We start from the raw sequence: 12613 nt of genomic DNA, 5'->3' as shown, positions 1-12613 counted from the left end.
CTGTATCCTCATTACACTTAAATTGGTGATGAATGTAATTTAAACAATACTTATTCTCTGGATGCTAAATACAATAGTTTAAATTTTTAACCAATAAGAGCTTTTTTAAAAGAGTCACTTTTCATATCTCATTAAAAACTATTCATGTTAAATAAAGATCAAAAAGTCACACTCACCTCACTAAATAAGCTACAAGTTCACTTATACTTCTCTTTCTCCAGAAAGTCAAAGCTACATTCAATCTCAAATTCCTGCTGAACAGAACTTGGGCCATTGTCTCATGGTCCTGAGAAACCTGAAAGGCAATCATCTAATGTGTTAAAACCACACTGAAACATGACACAGACTTTTTTCTTTTTCTTTTTTAATGAAAACAGTCTGGTAGACACAGCTTTAAATTATACAAAGGCAACGCCTTATACTGGCCCTCAGAAAGGAATACTACAGTTTGCAGTTGAATACAACGAATGAATGATGTGAACAAATTTAGGACCGTTTCTCTCCTCCCCCTTGCTACCAATTTTCAAAACTCCCAGTAATTTATAAAGTAAGTTATTTCTAGCGGACCCAATTTTATGCATGTGAATACAGGAAAAGGTAAGCATATAGGCTAGTAATCATCAAATGAGCAGCACGAGGGAAGAAGGGGTGTGAACCTGAGTTCTGTCCTGTTAGAAATGTTACAAATGCACCATCTAAATGTATTTTTAAATAAGGTAACACATGGTATGAAAACTTTAGCTCAAAATTATTTAAAACAAAAGTGAATATTCTACTGGCGAAAGTGTCTGACATCATTCTCCAGAAACAGAGCTACTAAATTGGAATGTGTCTTCCAAATTATGCTTTAGACAATGACAAATAGGTACATCCAAAAGTTAAAAATAACATTTTTAAAAACTTTTCTTTTTGCCTACACATAAACATATGAATCTATGAACATTTTCAATGCTAAAATACATATTGACTTCATTTATCAAAAATCAATAGCATATTTTTAGTCTTTACATATCACCATTTAGGAATATCTCTGGTTTTTCTATTTAAACTGTTTCTGTGAATGTCATGATGTGTGTAAATATATGCATTTGTATAATTACTTTCCTTAAGAGTTAAGTTTACAGTTACAGGAGGAGGTAGTAGCAGGTGTGTGGACACAGGTCTCCACTAGGCAGTTCTAAGAACCCAGCATATGCTCTGGATAGCAGACTTCAGGGATCTGCCTTTTAAGGCAAAACGTCCTTCCCCCTTTCTTTAAGTTTCTCCTTGCCAACCTGTCATTTTGGGTATTTATGGTAGCCTGTCAGGCATTTCATCCTATTTTAGAAGTTAATTTAGAGACGGGGGAGGGGTGGGGTGTTAATCTATACAACTGTCTTAGGGAATTATCATCATGCAAATATGTATTTAATGGCTGACTATCTGCTAAGAGAATAACACAAGGGGGAAAAAAACCAAGAAACCAAAACCAAACCAAAGTAACCCAGGAGTACAATATGAATAAAGTTAAGCTAAAAATGACTTACCTCAGAAAAGAAACCACTATATTTTGACGATGGGCTTTCTGTCTGTGAAGACCCAGAATCACTGGCATTAACTACAAATGTTCGACTATCATGGCGCAAATTTTCGGGCAGATGGCCTGCACAAGCCAGTTCATTTTCTTTATTTGCCATGTCACAGCCCCCACTTTTAGGGGACTGCTTAGTTCTGTAACAAGGATTTGGAAAGGGATGACGAACTAACTTTTTGTGATAGAGCACCTTGCGCAGTTTATCTGGGCTTTTCACAGCTTGTCCAACTGTTCTGTAAAAAGAATTTATTTTCTTAAGTGAAATGAAGAAAAGTTTTTAAATGAAGGTTTAATTGGCTACATTTTGCAACTGTAACCCACTAAAATTAGAAGATAATAATTTAAAAAGTCAATACTTATTTTGAAGAGGAAAATAAAAGTTACAAATTATCTGGAAGGCAATGAACAGAATGTGGCAAGTTGTATGACATGAAAACAAAAAAGGATAATAGCTGCTGTTTTTACAATAAAATATTAAAGGCCATTATGGGAACAGGAAACGAGGAACACTTTTGAGACAGCTAAGGTTTTTCTAAACAACTAAAACTTATTTTCTAATAAGTGAAAAAGTATTTACATTTGAATATTTTAAATTTATTTGTTTTAAGCTGAAGCATACTGAATTTTGTGCATGAAAAGAACACAAAAGAGAAAATCTCATAGAGTACAACAGTTTCCAGATCCTTTGGGACTATTTATTATTTTGTCTTTTTTGCTTCCTTACCATGACAGACTGCCTCAACACAGACCCAAAGGCAACAAGTCCTAAACTGAAGTTCTGAAGCCAGGAGCCAAAAGCAATTGTTTCCCTGAAACAGGGTCTTTTCCTATGTGGCTCAGGCAAAGTGTGCATTCCTAATTCTGCTGCCTCAGCCTCCCAAGTGCTAGGAATCTAAGCATGCAGGACCACAATGGCCCCAAAATGTTTCTTCCCTATAAAAAGTCACAGTACTGGGAAGCTAACTAACAAACATACTATCATAGAATATTTTATCAAAAGAAATATGGTTTTCAGAACAAACAGAAAAATTATGAAAATAGCTGTTTCACAATTTTATCAATTTTTGAGTCCCAGATTAACAGAAGACGACTGTATTTTCATTTCTTGTCTCTATTTGGTCTCTTGTTATTTAATTTTATGCTATTTCTGAACAACTTATACTGTACACTTGTGAAAGAGTAGAAATGGACAAGGTGAACAAGGGCTTCAAAAACTCTCTGTAAGGGTCTCAGGGATTCCCGGGTCCTCAGATCACACCTTGGATACATGTAGTTTAGAAAGCTGCCATCTTGGGAACTCTGGGAATGCAGGCCGTTTTTACTACTTTCTGGCTATATGATCCTGAGCAAATCACTTATTCCCTCTGACTATTAGTATTCTCTTCACTGTATAGGAATAATGGCATCTACATAAGGAACAGATAATACTGATGAAGTAGTACACAGCCTGGCACAGAGAACTGTTTGACAACAAGTTAACTACAATTATAATAAAAAGAATACTTATTTGTTTTATGTCTTCATCTCTAACCACTTCCAATATTTTCCAACAAACTTTAAAGAAGCTCTTACCTACTTATGTAAGCAGCCAACTGTTTTGGAGATTTCTTAACCTGAAAAATCAAAGTAAATAGTGGTATCATGTTCTTTAGTAGAGTTATGAAAACTTTATGACTGATGTCAACAATGCAGCTTAAAATTCAACAGGATATTTTTTCAGGTCAGTGTTTTCTCTGTCCTAATACCATGGTTTCAACCACTAGGTACACTACTGTATTTTGGTATGTTTGGGAAAGCAACATATCTACCTGTCCCTTTTCACAATATTTGTAATATACTGAACTTAAAGGGTGCTTAATAAATCAGTTCAAGTTTAATGTGGTTTAAAGCAAATTATTTCAGTGTTAATTAACCTTTCAATGAACAAAAGGCATCTCTCAGTTCCTTGTCAACTAAAACATTTATACTACAGCTTATAAAAATAACTTACCTGCCAAAATTGCCTTATAACTTTAGGAATATAGTAATAGTTATGCTTCATTAATTCTACTTAATCTAAGAGATTAAACAGATCTGATAGTTTAAAGTGTCTTACTTACCTCCTTCATGTTCTTACTAGTGAAATTAGAGATCCTCTTTCTAGGAAGATCAATGGGATGATCTTCAATACTATTAGAGAAGTTTCGTTTTTTAACATGGTGGGTGTCAGATGCCATAATCTCTTAAGTGCCTAAGAAAATAAAAATAATAAATAGAAAATTTAAAAAAAATTTGAAGAATCTGATCTTTTATAGCATGTACATACACATACATCAACAGCTCTGTGCTGTGCAAATGAGGCTCAACAGTAAAAAAGGACATACTTGTGTGTGTGTGTGTGTGTGTGTGTGTGTACATCAAATCTACAATATACAGAGATTATGGTTTTCCTGAGAAGCAATCCAGGCTGACCTGAAACTCAATGTTCCAACTTTGTCATTGCTTCCTAAATTCTACAAATGCAAGTATGAGCCTTGTTTTAAATATTTCTGAAACCTGAAACATAGAAGCACAACATACAGTATCCCAGGAAATTTAAGGGTCTCTACCTTCTCATGGTTTAGTCTGGAGGCTGTCTTGCTGTAGAGTGCGAAACAAGGCAAGACAAAACCACAGAAGCTAGACTATAAAAGGGTCTCTAAATATAAACCTCATTTTTAAAAAAAGCACAAAGAAGGCCCTCAGTTAGAGACAATGGACTAAACATTTGCAACTACTTCTGTCCTTCTGAAACTTCATTAAAATGAGAAGTAGAGTTTTTAAAGGCATAATATTATCATTATGGAAAAAAAGAAGAGATAAGAGCAACAATTTAGAAACCACAAAGCCAAAGTGGTAACTGACTTAGAAGGTTTTTTTCAGTGTAACACACACACACACACACACACACACACACACACCTCTGTATTTCATAAAACACACACAACGAAATTCTAAATCAGCAAAGAAATGTGAAAAACAGAATCAAAGTTCAGAAACTGGCACTATCAAGGACATCAAGAAGGTCAGGATAAAGGAAATCCAGAAAACAAGTACACTGACTGAGTATCATCAATGCACTGTTAGATCAATAAACCCCCTTCCCCAGCCCAGTCAAAGATCAAAGTGGTTTTTATTGTTTGCTTGCTTCCTTTTGACAAAATGCCTGATTTGTACCCCAGGCTGGCTTTATATTCCAGATTCTCCTACCTGGGCATCCTGATGGATGAAGTTAGTATGTGCCAGGACTACAATTTTATTCTATGAAAAATGTAAACCCAAGTTCTTAGAATAATATCAGGCACAAACACAGTTGAAAGAACATATTCTAAAAATCAAGAAACAAATAAGAGTTTACATGCTAACTTTTGAATCCCTTTACCTTCTTTCTTCCACTTGGCTTATGAAGGCTTGCAATCAAGCTCATATACTCCAACAAGAGTATAAAAGATGGTTCTTTGGAACACTGACCAGCCCCACAGTAAATCATACATACACATAAACCTATGGATACATACACATACACACATCCCTTAAAAATATGGATATAATGGTAGTAAAAGTTGCCAAAGAAGTTTCTGTATCTAGTTCACACACACACACACACGAGTCTTAATCATCTAAGAGTGGTGGCTTATGCCTGGAATCATACATTTGCGGGTAGAGACAGAAGGATCTCCATAGGTATAATGACAATCAGAGGTGTATAAAGTGAGACCCAGTTTCAAAAAACAAAGCAATTAAAATATTGTTAGAAATTTTAAAATAGGATATATTAAGACTGAAACAAACATGCAAACAAACAATAAGAAAAAACATCAAATAGATGTAGAGATGGCTCAGCAATTTAGAGCACTGGCTGCTCTTCCAGATGACCTGGATTCAATTTCCAGCACCCACATGGTAGCTCACATGGTCTGCAATTCCAGTTACAGGGGATCTGACATTCTCTTCCTGCCTCAGTGGGCACTGAATGCATGTGGTGCACAGACATACATGCAAGCAAAACACCCACCCATATTTTAAAAAAATTAAAAAACAAACCAAAAACCTCAACAAAAACTGAAATGAGAATTTTCAGGGCATCTTCCAGAACATACAGGCAAATGATAAAAAGAATAAGAAGATGGGCTTAGAGGGAACCAACATCCAAACAAAAAGAAGTACAAGAAGAATAAAGAGAGACCAATTAGAAATCATTGAGGAAATTTAAGAAAACTATACAAAACTGAAGGTCACAAATTTCTAGATGAAAACAGCTCCACCTGAGTCACCATAATGAAAGAAAACAGACCTAGAAGGTACATCTCCAAATTTCAGAGAATTAAACAAACAAACAAAAAAAAAAAAACCAAAAATCTAGAGAAGGAAGCATGATTCAGTGATTTAAGAACGTTGCTTAAGAAAAAGTGGCCCGGCATGGTAGCATACACTTTTAATCCCAAGACCTGGAAAGCAGAGGCAGGAGATTTCTGTGAGTTAAGAGGCCAGCTTGGTCTACACAGCAAGTTCCAGGCCAGCCAGCACTATAGAAAGATCCTATTATAAAACAAAACAAAACAAAAGTCTCAAATTCAGGCAACTTACAGCTTCCTATTTAGTCAAATATGAGGATAGCAATCACTCAAAGTTCAAAAAAAACTCCTTTCCAGTAGCAAGAATAACAAGACAAATGGATTCTAACATGGAGTCTAACATTTTAACAGTGTAGATTTTTCTGATCTACACTGGAACAGGCTATAAAGCTTAGAAGAAATGTATCCACAGAAATGAAATAGGTTCAAAATAAAAGCTGGGCCAGGCGTGGTGGTGCATCATAGCACTTTAGTCATAGCACTCAGGAAACAGAGGCAGGTGGATCTCTTAAGTTTGAGACCAGCCTCGTCTACAGAGTGAGTTTAAGACAGCCAAGGCGACACAGAGAAACACTGCTTGAAAAAACCATAAATAAATAAATGAAATAAATACTGGATACCCATTAAAGGAAAGGGGGGAGGATAGAAAGGGAGAGGGGAGAGAATACTATCTAAGAGCCAGAAGGAAATGGCATACTTTAAAGTGCTCCCTGCCAACCTAGACTTCTATAATCAGAAACAATATTCATCATGAATGAAGGGGGAACACTGATATTCTCATATGAAAGAAAATTAAGATAATTCATTCCAGCCTACAAGAATGGCAAAGGGGCTGGAGGAGTAGCTAGTGGTTAAAAGCACACACTGCTCTTGCAGAGGACCTGAGCTTGGTTCCCCGCATCCATGTCACGTGGCTCAGAGCCACCTCTAATTCTGGTTCCAGGGGATTTGATGTTGACACCCTCAGGCATCTTTACTCATGTGCACAAACACATACACTCACATAATTTTAAAAGATTTTTAAAAAATTAAGTGGGCATTTGTTCTCGAGTTTTCAAAATTATTTTTGGTAGCTGAAGCATTTTATAACACTATATGAACACTGTTCAAAATATACATAAAGGGAGAGTATTTATGGTAACTCTAAGTGGTAGAAGGTAAAGGGAAATTAAGAGGTAAGGTTTCTACATAACTTCATTCAAACTGATAAACTGCCAACATCAGTAAATGGCTGTGTGTGTGATACCAACATCAATAAAAGGCTATATTAAGAATTATACTTAAAAAACTGTAGATAAACTAGAGTAACAATATTTAAGTAACTAATAGAAAAGCAAGATAAAGAAAAGAAAAAAGAACAAAAACCAAAAATGACTGACCTAAGCCTAATACACAGCAATTGACCTTATACTTATTTAAAATTTATTATTATTATTATTATTATTATTATTATTATTATTATTATTAGTGCGTGTGCATGTAAGCCACAGTGTACCTGTGGAAGTCTGAGGACAATTGTTTCTCTCCTTCTCCCATGACATGAGTTCTAAGGATTAAACTCAGGTTCTGAGGCTTGTGCAGTAAGTACTTGACCTAGCCAGCAGTCTGGATGGCTCTTACGTTATTTAAATGGTGTATACACACTAGTTAAAACAGAAATTGGCAGAGCAGATTAAGAAACATGACCTACCTATATGCTGTCTATTTTATATTGTCTAGTTTTTGTTTTTTTAGACAGGATTCCACTACATAACCCTGGCTGGCTTCAAACTCAGAGATCCACTTGCCTCTGCCTCCCAAGTACTGGGATTAAAGATATATGCCACCTTGACCAGTTATATATATGGTGCTGAGTATCATACATGTTAGTCAAACACTTTCCCAAATGAGCTACATCCCAACCACTCACGTAGCATTTTTAAAATGAAAGACACTAATCATTAGGAAAACAAAATCAAAACCACATGAGGTACTATTTCACACCCACTAGATGGCTACGCAATGAAGACAAAAATAAGTGCTGAGAAAGGTGTGGAGAACCTAGGACCTCCAGGTATCACTGTGTAGAGTAACACAACACTGTCTCCCTCCCTTTGTCAGTACTGGGGATGAACATATAGGATGACATGTACGCAAGGCAAGTGCTCTCCCAGTGAGCTAAAACCCCAGCCCCTGCAAGTTTCTTAATGTTAAATACAAATTTACCGCAAGAATCAGCAATTCCACACTTTCTTATTTACTGAAGGGGAAGGAAAACGTTTACAAAAAATTTGTATGCAAATAATGAGCATAGTTGGAAGACAAACATTTAGAATGTTTATCAACTGGTTAGCAAATAAAATGTGGCATATCTATACAGAACACTACTCATCAGCAAAAACGAGTTAAGTACTCATAAATCTGTGTATGCATGAGCAGTACAGTAAGTAAAAGAGGCCATGAAAGGCACATCATGTGACAGAATTCCATTTATATGAAATGTTCATAAAAGTAAACTGTATAGACAGAAAACAGATTGTTGGCTGCTTCAGCTGGAGTAGGAATGGAAGTAACTGCACAAGGGCACAAAGATTTTCCCAGTGACAGAAATGCTCTAAAGATCTATTGGGACTGGAGAATGTTCCATTCTGTACTTAACAATCAGTAAATCACACATTTAAAGCAGGTGAGTGTCATGGTGTATACTTTGCATCACAATAAAGCTTTATAAAGGGAACTACCAAAATTGTAAGGCAAAGACTTTTAAAGGCTTTGTAAGCTACACATTCTGTTTTACCCATGTCTCATACATTTAATAGCATCTTTCCTGGGCCATAATACAGAATTGTACTTCTCCCCTAAAGGCACTTAACAATGCTACTGAAACTAATTTCAAGTTCTCTATGTGTTTTTGAAGTTCTATTGGATAAGACACAAAAAGAGAAGAATCTGAAATAATACAAAGAGTATTTCTGTTTAACGAGCAAAGAACAAACAAAATAAGTAAGGGCCCTAAAAGAACAAAAGCAAAGAGTAAGAGATCGAGAAAGGAACAATATTCTAACATTACTTACAACTTTTAAACGTCAGAAGAAGCATACATTTTCTTACAATAACACAATGCTTACAATCAGTAGCTTGTTCGAGAAAAACAACTGCATAATAAATAATAGGCTCATGGGATGATTTCTCTCTACATAGTAGCTATCTCCTACCAGAAAGATAAAAGGGATCTATTCATATACTCTACTACAGTTCCTGCGTAATCAAGCAATTAAACAGCTCAAAGTGTTCAGATACTCTCTGTCTCCTCACAACAAGGAAAACTCATTATACAGGAATGAAACATGTCTAGACAGTTCAAGACCAAGTTAGCTTTCTCTTTACATTAATGTACTACACTCTATTGGCTATCCATATTTTATTTAACTTTGTAATTCCACTTGGCAATTTCTCTACAAAAACAAAACATGGCTGCTGAGAAAAGACATTCTTCTCCTTACTATAAGAATTCCTTCTATATGTGGTTATCTTCTAAGAGTCATGAGGATGAAAACATGGTTTGTAGCCATGATCTCTTTCCTTCTACCTTTCCTCCTCCCTTTCTCCCTCCTGGATGAATTTTAGTTGGAACTTAAAAAAATAATCACCACCTTATAATAATAAAATACATAAATAAGAAATAAATTCAGCAGTGCAATACCTTAACCACTTGGTCACTTGGTCATATAATCCCAGTACTCAGGAGGCAGAAGGGTCCATCCTTTGCTACACAGAGAGACCCTCTCTCACAAAAACCAGACAAAACCAAATCACTTCCAGAGAATGTCCTGAAAAGTGGACTTTTAAAATTGGCATTTTAAAGCACAAGGTATTGGAGGGTATACATCAGTGATAATGTGCTTGCCAAGCATGCACAGGCCCCTGGGTTTGACTCTCTAGACCCATAACACTTAATAATTAAAGAAAAACCCAAGCCTATTAAAACGGGATAGAAAACAATGTACTGTATAATCCTGGTGTGATGGTTAATCTTAGCTGTCAGGTTGACTATATCTGTAATCAATTAAAACCCAAATAGCTGGACATGCCTGTTGAGGGATTTTCTTGATTGCATCAATGAGTGGAGATCCACCCTAAATCTGGGTCATACTTTCAGGTGGCAGCCTATATAAAATGACATAGAGAAAGAAAAGAAGCTTTTGCCTGGTTGCCTTCATTCTAACTGGCAAGTTCCTCTATCCTGTACCTGAGACATCCTTTCGCTGGTATTAGAACCTATTTCTCAGGTATTCCAAGAGAGACTGAAGACTGGCAGCCTCTAGGACTCCAGCACCAGACTGGGACTGCTGAGAAATCCAGTCTCGGGGACTGAACAGCACCTGGATCCCTTGCCTTTCCTTCTGGAGACATCCATAGTTGGATTACTTAGACTACAGCCTGTAAGCCACTCTAATAAATCCTTTATTGTATTCATTCTATCAGTGCTGTTCCTTCAGAGAACCCTGACTAGATACCTGTTCTTTAAAGATTCTATTAATCCCCCCCAAAGGACACAAGAACAGAAAAGGCAAATAAGATCACATCAAATTAAAAAGCTTCTGCACAAAAGAAGCATTCATCAGAGAGAAAACCTAAGAATGGGAGAAAATATTTGCAAATTATATAATCTGACAGGGAGCTAATATTCTGCAAAACTCTGAAAAACTGAAACAGCAAAAGAAAGAAAAGAAAAATCAAGCAGCTCGATTAAAAATGGGTAATAAACTTTATTACAGTTTGGATCTGGAATGTCCCTGAAAGTCTCCTGATTTTGAGGAGGTAAGGCCTAGTGTGGAGTCTGGGGGAAGTAGGTCACTGGCAGCATACTTCTTATCTTTTAGCTCCTAGTCCCTCCCCTGTCTTCTTTCTTCTTGGCCACAGTGAAATAAGCAGCTTTGCTCTACAAAGCTCTACAGACCGTAATTTCCTGTCTTGTCCACAGGACCATAGCAATAGGGGGGCCAAATGAACTACAACCTCTGAAACTGTGAGCAAAAATAAATCTTTGCTCTTTTCAAGTAGTTTTCTCAGATACTGTCACATCAGTGGTAAGCTAACATAACCCAAACAGACATTTCTCAAAGATAAATAGTCCATGGGAGTATAAAAAACTGTTACTAATCATCAGGGAAATGCAAATCAAATCACACTGAATTATTATCCTATTCCATTAGGAATGCCTATTATCAGAAGTACAGAGAACAAGTGCTGGCAAGGACATACAGAACAGGGGACCCCTTGGGCTGGTGAGATGGCTAAGTTGACCTCTGACCTATGCATGCACACCATGGCACACATGTACTGTATCCACATCCCTTCTCAAATCATACAAACACACATTAAAAAGTTTACAAACAAAAAGAGATTCCTATACACCAATGATGTGTATTAGTATAGCCATTATAGAAAACAGTATAGAAATTCTTAAAAAAAAAAGAAAAGAAAGAAAGAAGCTATCAGATGATTCTGCAATTCCACTATTGAATATTTATCCAAAAGAAATAATTCAGTTTGCCGTAGATAACTGTACTTCTGTGTTTACTATAATACTATTCACAATAGGCAGGAAAAAGAAATAGTCTGTTTACTAGTGAATGAATGGATAAAGAAAATGTGGTAAATGTAAACAACAGAATACTACAGAGGATAAAATCCTACAATTTGTGATCCTGTCTGGAAATGGAGATTGTGGTAAATGAAATAAACCAGGAACAAAAAGACAAGTAACTCATAATCTCCTATGTGGACTCTAACACCGCTGATCATGCAGAAGTTGAGAACAGAAGGAAGACCTAGGTTGGTCAACAGGCTGCTCTAAGTTATAGGTAGATATGAGTAAGGAGTTCTGGGACGTTAAAGCACAGCCGAGTGACTGCAGGTAACAATTATGTACTGTGTATCTCAAAAGTCCAGCAGGAGGAATTTAGAATATTGTCACAACAAGGGAATGGTTAAGTGTTGGAGGAGATAAATATGTGTAGCCCCATTTCAACAACACAAAATGTATACATGCATCAAAATACCACATGTACCCTATGGATTTTTATGTTACAAATCTGTTTAGAAGTACACTTAATTAAAAACCTAAAAAAGAAACTACCAAACTTTAGTTGGGGATAGGGACATAGCTCAGTGGCAGAGTGCTTGCCTAGCATGCTTGAGGTCCTAGTTCAATCCCAAGCGCTATAAAACAACAAAACAAAACTTCAATTAAAGTTAGTGCTGAAGGGATTGTGGTCATTTTCTCAATCACATCCAGGTTTTTCTATTTTCTAAAAATATAAATATTTTTATTTAAAGAGATCAGTCTTTTTAACTTTTCCAAAATTAGGACAACCTAATCTAATTGTCTTCCTTCTGCCCACTTGCTTCAGCCTTTTCCTTTGATTCTTCCCTTTGAACTGATTCCTCCCTGTCTGCTTTCAAACATGCTCCAGTTTCCCCTATCAACTCCTATACTCTTTCTGTTTTCCTTTCCTGCCAAATTTCTACAATGAGTGCTTTTTAGCTTCCAACTGGTCTTTAACCCTTTACAATTTTACCTTATTCTGTCCACTCATGTGAAAAAGTCTACCAATGTGATTGCCTGTCACTTAAAACTATGTGGGAGCCAGGCATGGTGACAGTCTGTACTGCAGCACTCTGG

At 36.2% G+C, this 12613-nt stretch overlaps 1 protein-coding gene across 1 annotated transcript in view; it reads right to left on the bottom strand.

Annotated features, from left to right (window-relative positions):
* Positions 1–12613, bottom strand: part of Katnbl1 (katanin regulatory subunit B1 like 1) — a 35914-nt gene that overhangs the window by 7187 nt on the left and 16114 nt on the right. The window contains exons 2-5 of the mRNA XM_059261093.1: positions 3673–3803; positions 3146–3186; positions 1527–1806; positions 177–295 (exon numbers count right to left, since the gene is read on the bottom strand). Of these exons, the coding sequence (XP_059117076.1) occupies positions 177–295; positions 1527–1806; positions 3146–3186; positions 3673–3789 (557 nt within the window). The 5' untranslated portion in view covers positions 3790–3803. The remainder of the gene's footprint in view (positions 1–176; positions 296–1526; positions 1807–3145; positions 3187–3672; positions 3804–12613) is intronic.

The sequence above is a fragment of the Peromyscus eremicus genome, chromosome 4 (genome assembly GCF_949786415.1).
Source record: "Peromyscus eremicus chromosome 4, PerEre_H2_v1, whole genome shotgun sequence".
NCBI classification, from domain to species: domain Eukaryota; kingdom Metazoa; phylum Chordata; class Mammalia; order Rodentia; family Cricetidae; genus Peromyscus; species Peromyscus eremicus.
The sequence above is the reverse complement of the archived record's forward strand: the minus strand, read 5'-3'. Positions and strand labels throughout refer to the sequence as shown.